Here is a 21,388-nt window from a genome sequence, read left to right on the forward strand (position 1 = left end):
TACTAAAGGCACAGAGCTGGTGGAGCAGGTCCAGAGGAGGGCTGTGAAGGTGGTCAGAGGGCCATGAAGATGATCAGAGGGCTGGAGCACCTCTTCTGTACAAAAAGGCTGAGGGAGCTGGGCTTGTTCAGCCTGGAAAAGAGACGGCTGCAGGGTGACCTCACTGAAGCCTTCCAGAACATAAAGGGAGGTTATGAAGTGGGGAGAGACCAGCTTTTTTCCATGGTCTGATAGTGATAGGGCGAAAAGGAAAAGTTTTAAACTGAAAGATAGAACATTTAGTGCTGAGAGAAAATTTCACTTGGGGTGGTGAGGTGCTGGAACAGGTTGCTCAGACAAGCTATGGATGCCCCATCCCTGGAGGTGCTCATGGCCAGGTTGGATGGGACACCCTAGTGAATGGGGTGGGCTTTTAGGGCCCTTCAATCCCAAGCCATGCCGTGGTTCTATGATTCTATGATCTTTTGCCTCCCTCCAGTTCCTAGTTCAGCCTCCATTTGTTTTAGGTCAGGTCACTGTGTTTTCTGTGTTTATTTTGTGTATCTCCACAGCTGCAGTCTGCATTCCTGTTGCAACAGCAGCAACAGGTATGGCATATGCAGTGCAAATAACCTTGTTGCTGTCTTCCTCTTATCAAACTGCGGCCTTGTGACAAACCATCTGTGATACAGCTATATTAGAGTGGAGACCTTCCGCTCCCAGGTTTAGGGCTCTCAGTGTTTACCAGTTTTACTGCTCTCAGCTGTTCTCCTAGTCTTTATTTTTTAATATCCCTCACTGTTGTTCTTTATCTTGCTGTTCTGTATACATTGCTATCAGCAGTTCATCTCTACCAGCCATAATTGCCTTGCTGCCATCTCTGTGTTAGCAGAGCCATCTCTCTAGAGGTCAGTGCAGAACTATGGTCTTCAGTAACTCAGTAAGACAGCATCGTTAGGCTTGTGTTTTAAGGTATGTACTTCACGTACAGTCTGACACTGCACTTGGAAGTCTTGCTTTCCCTCAGCGTCAAAGACCAATTTCTGCTATATGCAGGTACATGCGCCCATTCTATCATTTAGATTGCATCATAACTAAACATGAACAACAGCGTTTATGTTACTGATACTGGAAGTGCTTGCTTGAATAGACGCGCTGATACACGGAGCTCAGATGAAGCCCTCGGCCCCAAACCACTCCCGCCGGCCTCGCTGCTTTCTGTTCCCGCGTGGTCGGTGTCTCTCGCCCCCCCCCCGGCTGCCGACGCAGATGGTGCGTCCTAAGGAAAATGGGTTGCTAAGCAACCTGGGTGCGGGGCGGTGGCGGGGCGGGTGGGGCGGGAGGAGGTGTGTGGAGCGATCCGGAAGCTCTTCCACCGCTTCCGGGATCGCTCCGGGCCTGGTGGCGGCCGGCCGCAGGGGGCGGCCATTTTCCCGGCTAGCGGGGTCCTCCTGCTCGCGGCGGCTGCCACAGCGGCCGGGCGGCGGGAGGGCACGGCTTTCTCTTGTGGGCTGAGAAGCGGGGCGGCGCCCCGTGCCCATCGCCGGGAGGATGTTTTCCTTTTCCACCGTGCAGCCTCAGGTAAGGCGTCTGGCGGTGCGCAGTTCGCGGTGTTTGGGGCCCTTCCTCAGTAGGCGGCTCTCGGCGGCTCCTTCGGGGCTCTGGGCGGGCGGCGGGGGGGTCCCGGCGGGGCTGCGGCAGTTCGATGTTCTGGGGCGGGGGAGAACGGAGGGAGCGAACGTGGCAGTGGGGGAGAGAACAGGGTACGGCTGGAGCTCCGCACGTCGGAGGCCAGGAGGTAACCTGCAGGGGGGCATTTCTAGTTGTTTTGGTTACGGAATCAAGGGGCTGCTCGTTTCGCACAGCTGGAGTTGTGCGGTTAGCTGTCACGGGGCGTCGTGGCAGTGAAAAAGAAGCGGCTTAGGCGTAAGTGGAGGAGAAGCCCTTTAATTATGTAATGTAAAACAATTGGGATGCAGTTGGGAGGGAGGACTCCGTTGGTGAGCCAGCGAGCGGGATGCCACTTGTCAATTGTGTGGGCGTCCAGCTGAACCAGTGCTTTTATTCCCGTGTTCTGCATTGGTGGGGTTACTGTGTTATAGTGAGCTTCGTGTTAATTGCTTTCATTGGTGTCGTGAAGTGAGAGGAGTGACGTTACTTTTGGGAATGCGTCGTTCCACAGTTTGTATTGGGAAATGCCTGGGGGAAGTTTGGTAAGCAGTTAGTGCCGACTTTGACCATTGGAGCCTTTATAATCTTAGTGCAAACTTCTGGAGTTTAACTTGGAACAGTTAATTCTGAAGGACTTATCATGTTGTGCAGCACGGTCTTTCTGGATCTTCAGTCAATGCACGTAGAAATTCTTGCAGCACTTAAGCAGAGGCTTAATCAGCAGTTGCAAGGCGACATTCACACAGCAGGAGCTGCAGCCCAACCTAGTGATGATGCATGCTGGCACTGGGACATTTCAGAGGTGTTGAAATGAGTTGTACTGTGTATTCATGGCAGCCATAGTCATGATGGAGCAGGAGCCCAGGGCACCTGTAGCAATTCATAAAATGGTGTCACTGAAATGGCTGAGGGCTGCTAAACTGCAGAATTAACTGTGCTGTGTGTGCATGCTTTGTGTAGGATGATGTTGTACTCAGGGAGGTTGCTAAAGTGATATGTTAAGGGAGAAAATGTAGAGTAAACTTAGGAATAAGTATGACTTTGTAGAGGAAAAGAGGTGCTTTATTTATTTTATTAGTGGAGCCCACAGTACTTACGAATAAGTTCCTTTGAATTAGTAAGATTTTGATTAAACTCTCAGGGTTAAACACTCTTTAGCCATGGGATAGCTTCAGATGAAACGAGCTTGATGAGATCTACTATTGAGGTAATATGTCCATGGGTAATCTAGAGTTTTCTGTGTTATAGTAGTCCATCTTAATATCTGAAGTTGAGTCCTGGCCATTGGTGAGAGGAGTGATCTCATTTACATTTCTTTTTCTGTTTGTTTTGCTTGAAGAGAGTTCTCTTCTGCATCTACATTGTGACATCTACTAGAAGGGTAATCTTTATTCTTAGTTTTGTCCTCACACCAAGACGGCCTCAGGAATACCACGTAAAGAGAGTTTCTGAAAGAGAATAACCGTAAATAAACAGCATTTAAGCATTTCAAGAGTTGGTGTCAACTTGCAGATTTTTTTCAGTGTGGAAATAGTTTGCTGTTGCTTTACCTCTATCTCTCCAAGTCTGTGTTTCCTTTTTATGTGCCTGTATGTTTCTATTTGGAAGGTAATTTAACTGACTATAGTTGTAGAATAGCTTGGGTTGGAAGGGACCTCAAGGATTGTAAAGTTCCAACCACCCTGTCACATGCAGGGTTACCAGCTGCTAGATCAAGTCCTAGACCAGTCTGCCCAGGGCCCCATCCAACCTGGCCTTGAACCTGCAGAGATGGAACATCCACAGCTTCTCTGGGCAACCCATGCCAGCACCTCAACACTTAGTTAAAAAGCTTCTCACTGCCATCCAATCTAAATCTTCCCTCCCTTAGTTTAAAACCATCCTCCCTTGCCCTATCACTATCTACCTGCATAAAAAAATTATTTCCCTCATGTTTATCATCTTCCTTTAAATACTGGAGAGCTGCAGTGAGATCTCCCCGCAGCTCTCTTTTCCAGGCTGAACAAGCCCAGCTCTTTCAGCCAGTCTTGATGGGAGAAGTGCTCTAATTAATCTCCCTGGCCCTCCTCTGGACCCTCTTCAAAAGCTCCACATCTTTCCTATGGATGGAGGCTTAGTTCCTATGAGGGAAAATCACCTTTAGTTTCAATCATTTCATGCAAATAAGATACAAAATTGTGGATTATTTGTCAAAAATAACAGAGCAATATAATTTACTACTATCTGTAGTACAACAAATAAATTATACTTGGAGAAAAAACAGTCTGGAAATTCAGGATGGAAGTATTAATTGTAACAGTAACTTTCTTTTCACACTATTTCAGTAAGCATCCACATGTGTAAGTTTTCTGTAACTAAATGTTTTAGGTGGGAACTGAGGGCAGTCTCTGTTGCCTAAATGTTGATAATCTGTAGCTGTTTCTGTATTTGAAAATGTAGTGATTGCTTTCTAGAATCCATGTTGCATTTGAAAAGGAACAGGAAATGTAGTTGTTGTACATACTTAAACTCTCAATTTTTCTGTGTTTTGAGCTACTAACTCACCGTGTAGTGCTGGAACTAAGAACACGTGATTTATTATGCAATTCTTGGTTAAAAGGCAATGTACGAGATAATTGTAAGCCATAGTTGGGAAGGTAGACTTGTTTAAATTGTTGAAGGCAGCTTTAAATATATATTTTTCTTCTTACAGGCCACCGTTCCTTTGAGTCACCTTATCAATGCCTTCCATTCTCCCAAACCTTCGCCTGCTACTTCCAGCACGACATCCATACAGCCTGTCCAGAGGGACACCACCTCGGAGCACGATCCTCAGAGCAGTGAGGTACTGCTTTTGGAATATGGGTTGTTTGCTTATAACTTAATTCAGTGTTGGACTCATAAAACAGTGTAATGGGAACATGCATGGATAGAATGCAACTTTTTTTTTTAACAGACCTTCAGTAAGTCAGTGCTTTGTTAGCCCTACAAAAATACAGTATTTTATTAATAAGAAAAAAATGCAGCTAGTGTCTGTCTCAGTAATAACTTCCTGAGATGAAGAAATCAACTGCTAAAGTGCAGTGATAACTGTGGAGACTCTCTTAAAATGACTTCAGCTTTTGATGTTTTATTCATGCATGTCTTACTTGAGAATCTAGTTTCATCTCAAAAATGCAACATAAAATTTACATTAAAATGATTTCGGAGAAATAAAAATAGAACCCATAATGACCTGATGGTAAAAAAACAAAATTTATATGCAAATACATTTTGGATAGCTTGACGTACATTTACTTCTTGTTTAAGAAAAGTGAGAGAAAGTGAGTTTAAGAAAAGTGTTTAAGACTAGTGAGAAGCTCTCTTGAGAGGCTCATATGTATTTTAAAGGGTCAAAGCCAATAGGAAAAAATGCTTTTGGAGCATTTTGAGTAGCATTGAGCACGATTAAAAAACACCCTTCTGTAAAATACAAGATCGCGTTTTCTTAAAGCAAGATGACTTCTTTGGTAACTCAAGTGGATGCACCTTTTGCTTTTCTCACAGTATCTTTAATTGTCTGTGTAAGAAATTACAGATCTTAGTTCTTGGGCTGCTCTAAACAAAAACGTTTTCATTGTGTCCACTCATTTCATACCTTTTCACAAAAATGATTATTATTTCAACATTTTTACTTGAATTCTGGATCTGGTTTTTAAATATCCAGTCTTCATGTTGCTTCTAAATTTCCTCTATCAAAGTTTTTCTGTAAAAAGCCTGGCCAAAAAGCAAAGGAGAAAGTGTGGGAATATTTTTTCCCCACTTGAATGGAATATAATGAGTGGATATTGCTGTACATCATCCCCCTCACACCCTCTGCTCACTCATATGTGAAGATTAGAAAGAGTTGGAAAAGAGTACTTTTTCTCATGTCTGCTGCAATCATAGAACTGTTTGAGTTGGAAGGGGCCCTTACAGGCACAGCTCCCCTGGGATGGACAAACTAGGGCACCCAGACTACATCAGGTGCACAAAGCCTGATTCAGCCTGACCTTAAATGTCCTCTGGGACAGGGCATCCACTGCTGCTGTGGGCACCCTGTGCCACTCTTTCACCACCCTTATCGTGGAAACAAAACTATGAATAAAATACTTTATGTCCAAACTACATCTCTTCTAGTTTGATACCATTTCCTCTTGTCCTATCAGGACCTTCCTATCATGAAAGCTATTAAAAAAGAAGACTGAATTGGGAAGAAAATTTACTTAGAATAGGTGTATCCTGATGATGGGAATATCAGTGTGTGCATATGGGAAAGCTCTTGTGTTGACAGTAGCAAATATTCTTAAACAGTGTCCTTTCATTTATTCCTTGTCACTTTTTTTTTGTCTGTCTGAACTTCTTGGCTCAATGCAGCACCTATATTTAACCATTTTAATTGTTAATCCCAAGTTATTATTAATATGGAGTAAATTCTGAACACTTACACTTATTTCCCCCTTCCCCCCAGACTGTACTTAATTTCAGAGACCTGGGATTGTCTGATTTGAAACCTAAGCAGTACAAAGAACTCGTGAACAGGTTGCTTCCTGGGTACTACCCAGATAACAAAGTCTCATCACGGTGGCATACGTCGTACGTCTCTGCTGAGTCGTTCTTTGAGAATAAGCATGGTATGTTTTAGAGTGAAGTGCTGATGAAAATGGGTAAATTGTGAAAGCGAGCGCTGTTCTGCAGTTTAATTTCTTGTCTTGTAGATGATTGGTAGTTGAAAAATGTCTGATAACATTGTTAATGGAAAGGGTGCTAATATCTTGTTCATTGTATGCAGATTGTCCCTAGAATGGTGTTTTTTGAATTATGGGAGTTTTATTTTTTTTAGAAATCCGAATCCAGTTTTGAGCTTGTGCTTGAAGTTGGTGATTGTTGAACTTGTCTGAACTCAGCTATGGCATGAGTACGTGTTGTCTTCATGACAAGACTGAGCTAGAAATTTAATCACCACTTTATTCCACCAAATAAAATGGATTTTGCCCATCTACTAGTGGGACACATTTGTGAAAATCTCCAGTTTACATAAGGCTATTCCAATTTTGTTTGAAGCAATGTTACGTGAGAATTAAATCAAAGGGAGTTCAGGGTAACTAACTGTTAACAGGACACATACAGTATTTTATTGCTGGGGGTAAAAAAACTACAAAGCAAGAGTGTTTCCTTATTTATGTTTTGTTGGGATTGGCCTTATGATACCTTCACTTCCTGTATTTAGAGATGTTCAGTGGTGTGTTAGGGAAAGAAGCATGTAAGGGGAACATCTTGACTGTCAACTGTGTGGATGGGTTTAAGGATGGGGGGAGCAGTAAAATGGAATTCCTTTTTAAGAAAGGGAGAAACAGCCTGTGTGAGAAGTAATATTTAATTACCATCTAACATGTGTTTACGTTTTGTTCTATCAATTCTTACAGGTTTTGTGGACATCTTTAGTGCTTTACGTTCATCATGTTTGTACAGACGGCAGCCTCATCCCCTCCAGCATTTCTGTTCTGAGCTCAGGTGTTGGCCAGGTATGTTTCCAGAATTAAGTTAGTAAATGTGCTGTAACAAGAGAATATTGTTCAAAGTTGTTAATATTTGTGGATAATATTATTAAAAGACAATAGAAGATTTATTTTGAATCCATGCATCTGTTGAATCTGATTCTCTTTCTGTGGTTTAACAATTAGTTTAAACTACTGGATACATGGAGGGTAATAGCAGGGCTGTTTTAGCAAGAAAATAATCAGGAGCTCAGTGAGTTCAGCTATTGACATTTGTTCAGTTCTTCTGAGGCTGCATCTGGATACTGTATCTGGTTTGTCTCTCAGTTATGACTGAAGTGTTGACAAAGTAGAAGCAGCCCAGCATTGGAAGGGTACAGAGTGTAACGCACTTTAAGTACAGTGAAAGCTGAAGGAATTGAGCTTTTAAAGTTAGCAGAAGAGAGGACAAGATATGATCTAATTGCTGGTAGAGGCAAATTAGTTAGTTACACTTCTCTCTTGCACCTTGAAGGAAAGGCAGCAGCTGCAAGTAATAACAAAGGAAATTTGTGCTGGGGAATTTTCTCAGTGTAATGATGAAGTTCTGGCACAGTTTTTTCTGGAGAGGTTGTGACTGAACTATCTGATCTGGTGTTGAAGTTTGCCCTTTTTTTTTGAACAGAGGTTGGAGTAAGTGATCTGTGGAAGTCCCTTTTTCATGGTGCTGTTCTGTGATAAAAGAAGTCCCACTTAACGACTAACCTTTAGACTGCTGTTGATTATCTTAGAGTGCAGTAGTGAAAGAAATTTAATGTTCCTGGCTTTTGTGATTTATATGATTAAAATGTCCACCACAAGGTTTCTGTTGTGATAAAAGAAGACCTGCGGTGTTATAAACTCCTTGCATTTAAACAGTCTGATTTCTTTTGTCACTTTCTACATTAGTAATGCGTCACAGTCATTCGGGATCTCTTCTGGGCTGCTTTTTAGCTGAGCTTTTGAACAGAGCTTGTTTTAAAGCATGAATCTGTATTCCCATCCTTCTGGATCAGATTTCAAATATGAGAGTTGTGAGTGTGCCTGGATTTAATTAATCTGTTTGTCTCTGCTGTTCTCAGAGATGAAGATAGAGCTGATCAATTATCCTTAAAAATTATTATGGTAAAAATGTGTTATAAAACGCAGCATAGCATACTTGAAATTGAAAGTTTGGATTGCAGCTTTTGTTCAGGGTTGCCTAACAATGCACTTCCATCATTAAAATGTTTTATTGTTTATTCCTAATAGATCCAAAAGTGCCTTCAGTCAGCTTCACACTTTTTTGGGTGGAAATGGTCTATGACTCTGTTCACTTTCTAACCTGATTATTTAGTGGAGGTTATATTTGGTTCAGTTATTTTTCATTTAATGCACTGACATTTCGTATGTTTTTAATCATAGTGTGGTGGTAAGGGATAGTTCAACTTTCCATTTCTGATAATTATTTTTGTTTTAAAACCCAAGTTTACATGCAGACCCGGAGCTTTAAGACTTTGCGGTCAAGATCAAGGCGCTTGCAGTCAACCACTGAACAACTGACCGAAACAAAGAGTTCACTTCCTTCACTTTTGAAGGTAAGTACAGGTAACTTTAGGAAGTTGTGCTGAGCATTTTCAGACAATCTCTTTTTCTTGAATAAATCTTTGTAATTTACCAAGAGAGCTCCAAGATATTTTTTTTTAAATTAGTAATTCTAAGTCCTGAACTAAACAGCGACATAATATTTTTCTTAGAAAACAAGTCTGTACTAGTATGTTATAACTAGAGATTAAAATAATCTTTAGGGAGATAATTTCAAATCTAAAAACTGACTTGAACTTTTGGAAATAAAATTGTCTATTCTATTTCTGTGGTTTTGTTTAAAATAGCTTGGAGCTGGTCAAGTATTTAAACAGAAATACAGCTAGTTAACATAAAACCTTTTTCTTAATTATTTTTTTCCTAGTAATTCAGCCTGCTATTGATGCTTTGAGAATAGACTTATTTGTAGTAATTATCTTTTTTAAGATGCAAAAACTTTAAACTTGATGTTTCTGTGAGTTTAAAAACTTGTCTGCTCTTAATTCAGTAGAGAACTCTAGGCTTGGGGTAGGCAGGCACTTACAAGCCAAAGTTCATTTTGAGCCTCCTTGCTTCTAACTGGTTATGTAGAAGTCAGGCTAATTATATAATTGGTTCTTATTTTATGTGCTTATTTTTATGCTGCTCTGAACTTTCCAATTTGTTTAGGCATGTGTGATTCACGTAATCCGTGGACTGGATTTTCTGTGGATGGAGATACACCAGAGTTAGCTCTGTGTGGTGGTGGTCTTTAATTTGTGAGGGTGTGTGATACTTATCTAACCAACTCTGTCAAAACTATAGCTGGAAGTTATTTTGCATTTGGGAATAATAGGTGGTTTTCATGAAGGAAAAGGCGTAAGCTAATAACTTGCACTGAACCCAGTCTATAAAGCTAGCTGTGTGCAAAGCTTTCTTGGTTCAGTTGTTTGATTGGGGTTCTGAGCCTGATCTGTTCAGAGCAAAAGTCAAGATGGCTTTTGCTTGTACCTCTGTGATCTCACACTTAGCCTACTGCCCAATATTGTCTGACCCTGCAGCACTGAACTTTAAGCTTTTATTTTTCTCTTCCCCTCACCCATGGTACGAAAGTAGTTAACTGTATATCGCAACTTAGCATAGACTAACATTCTTGTGGAATGTGTTTTAGGGCTTTATACTGAGAAAACGAAGGATTGATGTTGAGAATTTGGATGCGCTAATGAAAACAAAAAACATCCCAGAAGCACACCAGGATGCTTTTAAAACTGGTTTTGCAGAAGGCTTTTTGAAAGCACAGGTATTCCTGCAAAAAACACTCGGTAAGTTGTTTTAGTTCATGTATTTTTGTCTTTGCTTTCAGAAAGTAGTTTATTTTAGCCTATTTAATATTTTACTTTGTTTTCTTTTACAGATTCCTTAAGAAGATCCCGTTTGCTTTCCTTCTTTCTCTTTGTTTTATGTTTTTATCTTGCTGTATATTCCTCATTTCTACCTGGGAAAGGCTCCTTTTCAGATGCTGGTTAGTTACCTTTTTTTAAATCATTTCAGTTTATTCTTTCCTTCATGTTTAGCTCAAATTAAGTTTGTTTTCCTGTGATTGTTTTCGGATAACATTTTGGTGTACTAGTGAAAAATAGTTACTGCTTTTGACTTAAGTCTTTTAAACAGTAATGCTACAGAATGTTTTTCAAGAATAACTTTGATTTTTAGGAATTTTTTCCCCGATTATTTCAGTGAAACAGTTGCATGGAGATTAACGTAAAGGTAGTCTGTTCGTAGATGGTGTTAGATATCACACCATTAAAATTCAAAGACTAAGTTGTCAATTGCACTCAGTTGGATCTGAGTGCAAAGTATGCCCTTGGAACAAAATGACTTTGCATAAATTTCGCCTTTTCTGCTATTTGCTATCAGTGCGCTTTAGAACATCAAGTATTTTTGATGCAGCAGTGGATCCAATCCAGCTGAAAAATGTTACCTTTGAACATGTAAAAGGGGTAAGTTCAAAAATTCTGAACCCAAAAGTAAATGCAAAAATTTGTTAATTTATTGAGTAAGCACTGTGAGCTTGGAGGTTGTCTTACTGTGTTAAAGGAACTGCTTTCAATGACCTGTTTTAAAAGAAACACATCTTTCTCATATTTGGATAAACCTAAGATGTTAAAACTGAGATGAACAGAGAACATGAATGATAGGATTGCATTTCCCATTTCTGTGAAGTAGAGGAGCAGTGCAGTCTTTAGTAACTGACTTGTTTCTCTGCTCCTCTTGTTCCTCCAAAACTTTCTCAATATGTTTGAATCTAGGCAGAGCTGCAGAGTGACTTCAGGTTATAATCTGTGGTTTTTTTTGACTTCGCACATTTCTTTCTATATTTGAAAGACACGATAATTGCATTTTTACTTATTTATTGGCGATATGGCGATTCCTAGAAACAAGTGGGCCTGACACTGCTGGCAGGGTGACTTTATTTTTGTTCATCTGTTCCTTGGCAGTGTGTTGCAAAATGAGGACTTCCCCTTGCCTGAATAGCTTAATCTTTTTAACTGATTAATTTGATACCTTGACATAGTTTGTGATTCCACATTGTCTTGTTGGTCAGATTTGGTCCTGAACTGTTTGGTTATCCCTTAGTTTTTTGAACTTCAGTATTACTGATTCATGTAAACAATTGTAAGAAATAGACTTGGTATCAACACAAAAGTTTTGTGATACTCTTATCTTCTTTCTTTCCATTTTACATTTTGTTCCAATAAACTTATCTAAGTCTGTGGTACAAAGTTTGTCTACAAAAAAGATGCAGTATTTTATGAATTCTTATTGACTTTTTGTTACATGCTTTTAATGTGTAGGTTGAAGAAGCTAAACAGGAATTGCAGGAAGTTGTAGAATTCCTGAAAAACCCACATAAATTTACTGTACTGGGAGGCAAACTTCCGAAAGGTAAGAAACATTGCTCACAGAAGTGAGAATTGTATGTAGACATGGCCGCCTTTGTCTTTGGTCCACGTCGAGTGTTGTAGCTTTGTTCTGTGTTGAATGACTGATTTGCAGACTAATCACTGAATATTTTTTTTCTTTGGTTTTGGAGCCAAAAGGTGCATGACCAAAGTGGTACCAAATACCACTGTTTCATTTTGCTTATATTTGAGATAAACAGTAAAACAGTGTTAGGCATTGTAGTGGATTTCCTCCTTTTGTTCTGTTTCAGCTTTTATTTGATAGTCTTACAAACCTTTTTTGTAGTTGTTTAAATGTGGGTCGGACTCCAGATCTTTTAAAGGAAGCCCCCTCATACTGCAGGAAACGAGCAGTATCTGAAATAGGATATTCACAGCTTTTTGAAGCCAAATGTGAATTCCTTTAGTGCATGGAAAGCACAGCTGTATAATGAGGCTGTATGGATTTGTTGTTGTTGGGTTGTTTTTCTTCTACATTTTCTTTCCTTTCAGGTATTCTGTTGGTTGGACCACCTGGTACTGGCAAAACTCTTCTTGCCCGAGCTGTAGCTGGTGAAGCCGATGTACCATTTTATTATGCTTCTGGGTCAGAGTTTGATGAGATGTTTGTCGGTGTGGGAGCGAGTCGTATCCGAAGCCTATTCAGTAAGTTTTTGTGTTTTTGAAATCTTTCTGTGGTGCAAGGTGAGTGTTCAGTGTTGTTTACAGATAGAGAAAGTATGAGCTTTGATAAGGTACAGTTTTGGTTACTAGAAAATAGCACTGTATCAGGATAACAAATAAAGCCATAAGTCTTTTAAGCGTTGTAGATTTCCATGAGCAGCAATTAGTTGTAGACAGTTGGTGGTGAAAATTAAATTGTAGCAAAAATATAACTGATGTGGTAACATGCCAATGCAAGTAGAAGTTATTTAATGAAAGATGCAGTGTTCTGTAAATAAAAGTAATATTTTAATCTGTAATTGAATTACTGTAAAATGTGAATCTTGCTCCCTTCAATGGGCTCAGAATAAAGGGCTTTAGAATGAAACTCTTAGTTACCTCTTCAGGTTGATAGTTTACACTAGAGAGGCTTTCTTTAACTATGCAGATAAACATTACAGAGGGTGTTGGAGGGGAAATTAACTTGTCTTTTGCATGTACGATTGGTAGTGTTGTGCATCAGCACTGTAAGAGGTGATTTGCATTAGTAGAAGAAATGTTGCTTTCTTTTAGAAGGGGAACAGAAGGTGCCTTTCTTTATGTTGGTTACAGAAGTTTAGATAAGTACATGTGAGCTTAACACTGACACTACATGTCTAGCTGGATGAGATGAACTGCATCCTGGTATGCATGTATAAGACTTACCTTAAAGTTTATTACCTTATTTTATTTTGTTTTCATTAGCTGTGTGCTTGAGGGTGATGTCTTTTACCACTAAAAGGCAGACTCTGTAAAAATGACATTGTTTTTACTTGCTAGGTTTATTTTCTGTACTTGAGCCTGTGAAATCAACTGTTCTATGGAGCCAATAGAAGATAGGATGACTTTCTTAATCTGTTGTACTTGTAATTATTTGTAACATGATAAGAATATAGAAGCTGGCGTAGAGATGAAGAACTTCTCTGTGTTGCTTCAAGGACAAAATATTATTTTTGAAGCGGATGCTAAAATTGGGACCGTTTTGGTGATGATACAGTGTTCCATAACGCAAATCTAATAGAAATAGGAGAATCCTGAATTGCATCTTATGCTTTCTGTTAGTTTGTGTGGTTGAAGTGTCCTTCAGCTATTCTTCTTTTGTCAGGGGAAGCAAAAGCAAATGCACCGTGTGTTATATTTATTGATGAGTTGGACTCTGTTGGTGGGAAGAGAATTGAATCTCCAATGCATCCATATTCAAGGCAGACGATTAATCAACTTCTTGCTGAAATGGATGGGTAAATATCTGGATTCTGAGGGTATTGAAAGTGTTGACTAGTATTTTGAATATTTGGGTGAATTTTTCTTCCTTACAGCTTTGGTTGTCTTAACTTACAAATACTTTTAAGGTTAAAAATCTATATGTTATCATGAGAATACTTCTGTGTTACTGTTGGCAGTAGTAGATAGTAGTTATTAATGGCCTTAAGTAACACAGAAGCTTTTAAGTTACAAGAGTGTAGTATCTACAGTTATCTGATAAGAAATGATTCCATATCTCAACTGTAAGATCAGCAATTACTGGGTTGAACGTGGTAATTAGTGGATCAAATGTGGGTTGAGGTGACTGGTCAGTTGAAGTCATCCCTAATAAGCAATAGAAATTGTTTAAAAATAAGTGTAAATTCTGTATAAAAATGTATTCTTGCCTTTCTTTTCTTTTTTAAATACAGCTTTAAACCTAATGAAGGTGTTGTTATTATTGGTGCAACAAACTTCCCTGAAGCATTAGATAAGTGAGTATGACTCATTGATCATTTCCATGGCATGTTTTGTTGGGTTGTCTTTTTTTGTTTTTTTTCCTTAAATTCATACAACAACTGAAGCTTGCTTTGGTAATTTTCAGTTCCTACAGTGTTGTAGTTGAAGGTATTTTCAGCTTAAGAGGTTTGTAAATTGAAGAGTTCTTGGCACGTAAAAGGTTGTTAAGCTAAGTATTAAGAAATAAGTAACCTGCTTCTAAATAACTAAAACTTCTGCAAGATTTTCCACTTAATTTGACTGGCTTTGTTCCTTGTTTGCAGTGCATTTCAGTAGTAGTTAACAATAGCATCTTGCTGTATTTACAAATACAAAACCATCTAAAATTGGTTGGTAATGCATCTTTCATCTGACTTTTTAACTACAAATAAGGAACGAAATATGGTCTATGTAGATGTCTTTAGAAGGATCAGGTAGATTCTTCTTCATATCTTTTAGGAACAGTTTATTGCAGCCTTTTTGAGTCAGTATATTAAACCATCTTTTTCCCTTAGTGCTTTAATTCGTCCTGGTCGCTTTGACATGCAAGTTACTGTTCCCAAGCCTGATGTAAGAGGTCGTACGGAAATTCTGAAATGGTACCTTAATAAAATCAAGTACGATCAATGTAAGTAAATACATTATTACAGTATCTTTTGACATAACTCTTCTTACTCAATCAGCCTGTTGATGTCTCAGCCCTTTATTCTAACAGCAGCAGTATCTTTACCTCGTACCTAAAAATAAACAACACAATAAAACACAATGGTACAGATTGTTAGGGCAGTTTTCTGGGGCAAGTCTTTCTTACCACCCCTTAACAGGTCATGATGCCTTTTAGCATTAGCATTCTTATAAAGCTTGAGCACTTCTGTTAAATGCAGAATTTTTAGTAGAATGTGATTCTTGCTCATAATTTGATCACTTCTTGGTATCTGTTCACGGTGGAAGATTTTTCAGGAGTAATGTGGACTCTAACGACTTTCTTATTTTCCCCACAGCTGTTGATCCCGAAATAATTGCACGAGGCACAGTTGGTTTTTCCGGAGCTGAGCTTGAGAATCTTGTAAATCAAGCTGCCTTAAAGGCAGCTGTTGATGGAAAAGATATGGTAACCATGAAGGAGTTGGAATTCTCCAAGGACAAGATTCTAATGGGTAGGACATAATATACGTAACACATGGGTATATGTTAAAGCCATTTTCTCTGTGTGCGTGATTTACACCTTCATAGAAGAAGAGAGAGTTTTTGTTTTCATAGAAATATGCTTTCCGTTTAGTTAGTTCTGAATAGAATTTGAGGCCAGAGAATACTATACTAGCATAGAAAACATTCTTTATGAGTTGATGCTCTATCAGAAATTGTGTTTTAAACTTGAACCCAGAGGATGGCACAGGTTTGATTTCCTTCTACCCTCCATTTAGGAATATGTGGAGGGGAATAGGTAACTAGAAACTCCTGTTCAACTACCTGTTGTGTTACCATTATAACACCTGTGACATATAGACTTAAGGTCTACTCTATTCAAGCTTGAGAGGAAGTGCAATTTCATCAAATACACAAAATCATATTTAGTTTAGTCTATTCCTTTAGAAGCAGCTTTGCTGTTAAGTACAGGTAGGTCAGTTTTGGACACTAATTAATGTTCATTAAATGCAAAGTGTTTCCAGGTAGGATTTTAGTTGTGCTTGTATGCTGTTCAACTGCTTCTTTGTACAATGAGCATGTATAATCCATGGGTATCACGGCGGCCAGCCCTACAGGCAAGGTTATTTAGTGTTGCTTCCTTTTAAGGACCTGAACGCAGAAGTGTAGAAATTGATGAAAAAAACAAAACCATCACTGCTTACCATGAGTCTGGACATGCCATCATCGCCTACTATACCAAGGATGCAATGCCAATCAACAAGGCTACCATCATGACACGGGGAACAACCCTGGGGCACGTAAGTATTTTTATAATTTTGTGAGAGAGTAGAAACATTGCTCAGCTGTACTTCTAATGCAAACATACTTTATCCATTTGTTTTGTGTTTAGTGTGGCTTTTTCTAAATGAAATTAGTTGATTACCTTCTTTCTGTCCCATCAATACTGTTTCTGTGTAAGCACATGGCCGCTTATGGCAGGAAAGAGAAAGTGTAGTTCCAGTCTGTCAGTTTCTGTGGAACTTTTACGCAAGTTAATGTGTTCAGAAAAATGAAGTAATTGGTGTGAATCATCCAGAAAGTTGATTTGTGCTCAGTCCAAATGTAGAAAATAAGGAGAAATGGATAGAATAGGTTGTTCTATTGCTGGTCCTACTTGTAAACTTCTGTTGTTAATTAGTTTTTTTGGCCCTCATGGCTCAAAGGAAGTAATTTCAGCAAGTAGACCAAGCAAACCTGATGAGGGCATAGCCTGGGAGGAGCCCCAGAGCACTCACACAGCTGTGTAAAGGCCATTACATCCTCCTTGGATTTACAAGAATACTTTTCAGATTGTTTCAGTTTGTTACCTGTTTCTTTATCTTCCAGGTGTCTTTGCTACCAGAAAATGACAGATGGAGTGAAACTAGATCCCAGTTACTTGCTCAGATGGATGTCTGCATGGGAGGAAGAGTAGCAGAAGAGCTGATATTTGGAAGTGATCACATCACAACAGGTCAAGTCATCAGTAGTTAGAAGAATTTCTGATCAGAGTTCATGGACAGGCATGTTTAACTTGGTTTCAGTAACTAACTTAAATTTGTTTGCTATCTAGGTGCTTCCAGTGATTTTGACAACGCTACTAAAATTGCAAAACTGATGGTGACTAGATTTGGAATGAGTGAGAAGGTAGAGTATCATCAGTGCTTAAATACTTAAATGCTACACAGGAATGTTCTGTAGCTGGCAGTTAGGATAGGCAAAGTAGTTCTGCCAACAAGAAAGGCTTTATGATTGGCCCTGATATAGGAAACTGAATTAGAAAACCTGTATATATGGTAGTTTAAAAATCAACTTGCAAGGTCTTCTCCTCAAAATGAGCTCAAAAGTTACTGAGGTCTGCAGGAAAAAAAAAAAATTGAGCAAAATCAAACATTGTGGAGTTGAGAATAATCTTCCCATGTTGGGCAGGGTGAAGGAAGTGCTGGGTCTTGTATACTTCTAACTAAACTTCTTTCATCATCACTGTTATCATGTTAGTAGTCTGAGGTTTTTGTTTTCCTTTTAAATGCAATACTTAAGGTTCTGTACTATGGTCTATGGCAACAGAACTCTGCAGTGACTACATAGTTCACAGATAGGCTTCTTGTTTTGCTGCTTCTGTTTGAAATTCCTTTTGTGAATTATTTTATTTGTTTGCATGGACAAGCAGTGGGTGATTGAGCTCTTACAGGGTGTTTTAAGTGCAATGTTGCAACAATGCTAAGATATCTTTTCTTGTTTGTTGCTTTAGCTTGGTGTTATGACCTATACTGACACTGGTAAAGTTAGCCCTGAAACTCAATCTGCAATTGAACAAGAAGTAAGAACACTTTTACGGGTAAGAATCTTCCTTTTGCTGTAATACACTTGTTGAGAGATGAGCTGAGCATCAGTTTAGTTTGGTAATGTGTACCAGTAAAACAAATAGGCTGTTGCAAGTATTCCCAGTATTTCATGTAGCAACAACTTGGAATCTCTGTGTGTCAAAACTTCTTGTGTATTTTCCTCTGCAAGCACTGGATAACAGTTGATGGTGTTGGGTTTTTAACATTCCTTAACACTGCCTCTTGCATTACATCACGGTTTGTATGTTGTGTACTTAATTCATAGGAAAAAAAAGTGCTATAAAGTGTTAGAGAACAGATACGACAGCTGTGTTTTACTCCCGCATTTTGTAACTTGCAGCTAACTCATTTTGTGTAGAAATGGCCGTATGGGATGAGATCGGAGTCATTTGGTCAGGGGTTCTGTTCCTCACGGGGGTCAGAATCAGATGCTTAGGGAAGTTTGTAACAGTTGATTGTCACCAAGCTTCTGGACCTGTTCTGGTATTCTGAGTTTCCTACAGACATAAGAGTTATTTATATCTAATAATATTTAAACCCTTTAAACTATTGCTGAAGCTGTTTCTGAACTGACCTGGTGAGCTAAAGAGCTGTCAATGTAGAACTGACATTGAAATTGAAGCTGCCGGTGCTGCTGCTCTACTTGCAGCAACAGATAATTGCTGGGTAGCATTCACCTTTCTGGATGTACGTGATAAACTTGGAGAGCTCAGTAATGTTTGGGAAACTTTACACTTTGAGGAACGCCTTGAATGCTGCAACGCTGTCAGTAATGTGCAATGAAATAGTTAATAAGCAACTTTACAGACCTAGCAAAGGTTTTCAAAGTCATATTTAAAAACACTCAGCCTTGTCTGTGGGTTTGGTTTTCAGTTGAACTTCTGCAAAATGCGAGGTTGGCATGAAGCTACGTTTTCTCGAGCGGTTATGCCAGCTGGCTTTTAGATGTTGGTGAGGCAGGAGCTTGCCAGCTGTGCTTCATGTGGCACCACTTTACATTTCAAGCTGCATTTACTCAGAAATAATTTTAAAAACAATTTTGCTGTTACTTTTGTTCAAGTCTTAAAAATTCCTACTGCTTATTTTTGTGTTTAATGTTAGGACTCATACGAGCGAGCAAAGAACATCTTGAAGACTCACGCAAAAGAACACAAGAATTTAGCAGAAGCTCTCTTGAAATACGAGACTTTGGATGCCAAAGAAATCCAAGTTGTTCTAGAGGGAAAAAAACTAGAAGTGAGATGATAACTTCTGGGATACAGTTATAACTGGTAACCTGAAGAATGTACATCTAGCAGTGCAGTAGTGTACGCAGCATAGCTTCTTTCCCTTTCTGATGTGTGTATGGCATTAGTGACATGTTAAGATTAATTCTGTTTCTTGTGAGCTTCTGTTATTTATCTGTTTGTTGTGTCTCACTGGAATAAGACACAAGAATAAAAAGTGTTCTTCATCTTCTGCTCTTCCCACAAGAAGTTATTCAGAAAGACAAATCTCAGGGTTGAATTCAGTGTTCTGGTTTAGTCAGTCGTGTTGAAGCTGAGAAGAAAAATGTGCAGGTGTTACTGTGGTGTGTTTCGGCATCGCTTCCCAAGTCATGCAGCCACATCTGTGTTTGAAGTGATGCCCCTTAACGTATACTACAGTTTTTTTATGGGTGGTAACAAACTGACGTGTGAAACTGTGTGTAGTCTAATGCTCATACTCTGTTTGAAGGTAGAGATTGCTTTTAAGGGAGGTACATTGGAAATGCAACAAAGCACATGTATGAATGAAGCAGCTACAGAGCGCATCTCTAAAGAGAATGGATGAGAGCTCCGTGTAAAACAAAACTATTACTGATTTATCTTCTCAGTGTTCTTGGAGTTAAAATACACACATACAGAGCTGGGAGAGATTTTAATGCAAACACCAGAAATGGGCTGAACACGTCTAATCTCTTTGGACTGTGTTTTGGGCAGAACCATGGCAGGGATAAGAGAAATACCTGTGACCTCTGATGTGCTGCTGACAAGACTCCTCATTTGTTTTATTACTGCAGTAGATGGATGTGATTTGATAAGTGCTTTTATACTGCTGGAGATCCTATATAATTTGTGCTGAAACTATGTATAGGCATTTGATAATCCAACAAAGAATTTCTTCGAAGAGGACAATATTGCTGAGAAGTAGTTCAGAATGTTTGAAGCGTGCGTTTCAAATGACATTCCCAGTCCTGTTCAGTACCACCAGGAAAGCTGGTCATTTTTGTTGTGGGTTTTTTTTTTTTTTTTCCTTCCTTCTCTTCATCCAACTTCTACAGAAGCTCCTGGAAATTCTGGACTCTTATGAAGAATCAGTTTCCAACCAAGTAGAAGTGATTGCTTCTATAGCAATTCTATGCCGGTGTTCTGCTGATCTCATGGAACTGGTTTTTAGGAATAACACGGCTTTATTAGAATCTTCCTCACAATTAATGGTAGGCTCCTGGGGCTGTAGACTTCTGCTGCAGAGAAGGCCTTCGTTATTATGTTAACGTTGAAGGTTTGACGTGGTTGGAGATGCGTACAGTTGGGCTGGTGCCAATAACCGTGAATGACAATTGATAACCGCATTTAAAGCTAACATTAAACTGCTTCAGAATGTTGAGTGTAATACCTGGTTTTGCTTTTCTTTTTTTTTTCCTTCTGAAACTAGGCTAACTTTCCATTTGCTTATTTTTCCATTGTCAGCTATTATAGTGACATCCCAGCGTGGCACAACTTGAAAACATTACAAAACAATATACCAAATGCCTGGGCTGACTAGTTACAGTTGTACATGTATTTTAGAAATATGCCAATGGAAGCAGAAATATACTGCATATTTGCATCTGTTTTTGGAATAATAAAGGTTCGATTTAATTACGGACGTTGGCTTTTCCTTTTACTTACCACTGTAAACTGCTACAGAATGTAATACAGAGTTCCTATTTTGTAAATGGAATATATGAGACATTTGAACTTGTAAATAAATTTAGTAGCTATGGAACATTTGTATACTAATTATATTTCTAGGGGATGTTCTCCCGAGCAGACCTGTTCTACTCAGACCTGTTCTTCAGTTCCTGCTTCAGTAATGGGACTTGGACAGAAGTGTTTCCAGTTGAATAATGCAAATCTGTCATTAAAAGTAAATGCAGAAAACTTTTGACTTCAAAAGTAGAAATCTCTACTGAATGATCTGTTTCTTGGGGCAAGTCCTGAGGTCTGACATCTTTTTCCTCAACGTTTCCTGGTATACGCACAGAAGAGCCCCGTGCAGTTTCTTTCAGGTGTAAGACATACATTTGCTTTCTGGTCACCTCGTAGCAGCCATGCTCTGGAAGACTTGCTTTTCCTTGGGGGTGGTGTGTCAGGTATGTGCTTTCAACCAAACTCACGTGGACGCACAGTGGGACTTGGATTTGGAGAGGACCTTTAAGCTCATCCAGGTCCAACCTCTGCTGGGGGCAGGGATGGCTCCCACTACATCAGGCTGTTTAGGACAGTATCCAACCTGGCCTTGAACACCTCCTGAGAAAAGAGGCATCCGCAGCTTCTCTGGGCAGTCTGTTCCTGTGCTTTGCTTGCCCTGCTCAGGTGGAAGAATTTCTTCCTAATTGATGTAAATCTCCTTTTAGTTTAAAAACAATTTCCCCTTGTCCTACCAGTGCACTCCCTGACAGAGTCCCCCCCCCGTCTTTCCTTTCAATCCACTGTAGGTACTGGAAGGCTGCTGTAAGGTCTCCTCAGGGCTTTCTCTTCTGTAGACTGAACAACCCTGGAGA

The 21,388-nt window shown here is 39.4% G+C and overlaps 1 protein-coding gene across 1 annotated transcript; it reads left to right on the forward strand.

Annotated features, from left to right (window-relative positions):
• Positions 1–1,378: 1,378 nt before the first annotated feature.
• On the forward strand, positions 1,379–20,483 carry YME1L1 (YME1 like 1 ATPase). Its single transcript, XM_072329273.1, has 19 exons — positions 1,379–1,560; positions 4,343–4,474; positions 6,119–6,281; positions 7,074–7,172; positions 8,631–8,740; positions 9,877–10,027; positions 10,120–10,227; positions 10,623–10,705; positions 11,561–11,651; positions 12,161–12,313; positions 13,455–13,587; positions 14,023–14,085; positions 14,605–14,717; positions 15,091–15,246; positions 15,884–16,035; positions 16,604–16,730; positions 16,830–16,903; positions 17,508–17,594; positions 18,703–20,483. Exons 1-19 carry the CDS (start codon positions 1,531–1,533, stop codon positions 18,844–18,846), a joined length of 2,169 nt encoding a protein of 722 aa, XP_072185374.1. The 5' UTR covers positions 1,379–1,530; the 3' UTR covers positions 18,847–20,483.
• The last annotated feature ends 905 nt before the right edge of the window (positions 20,484–21,388 follow it).

Source organism: Excalfactoria chinensis, chromosome 2, assembly GCF_039878825.1.
Source record: "Excalfactoria chinensis isolate bCotChi1 chromosome 2, bCotChi1.hap2, whole genome shotgun sequence".
In the NCBI taxonomy this organism is placed as follows: Eukaryota; Metazoa; Chordata; class Aves; order Galliformes; family Phasianidae; genus Excalfactoria; species Excalfactoria chinensis.

Excerpts from the sequence above, each read along its gene's own strand:
- YME1L1 (XM_072329273.1), top strand. The coding sequence starts at position 1,531 with ATGTTTTCCTTTTCCACCGTGCAGCCTCAG. Across the intron at positions 10,028-10,119 it reads ATTCCTGCAAAAAACACTCG|ATTCCTTAAGAAGATCCCGT; the intron begins GTAAGTTGTTTT and ends TTTCTTTTACAG. Across the intron at positions 13,588-14,022 it reads CTTCTTGCTGAAATGGATGG|CTTTAAACCTAATGAAGGTG; the intron begins GTAAATATCTGG and ends TTTTAAATACAG.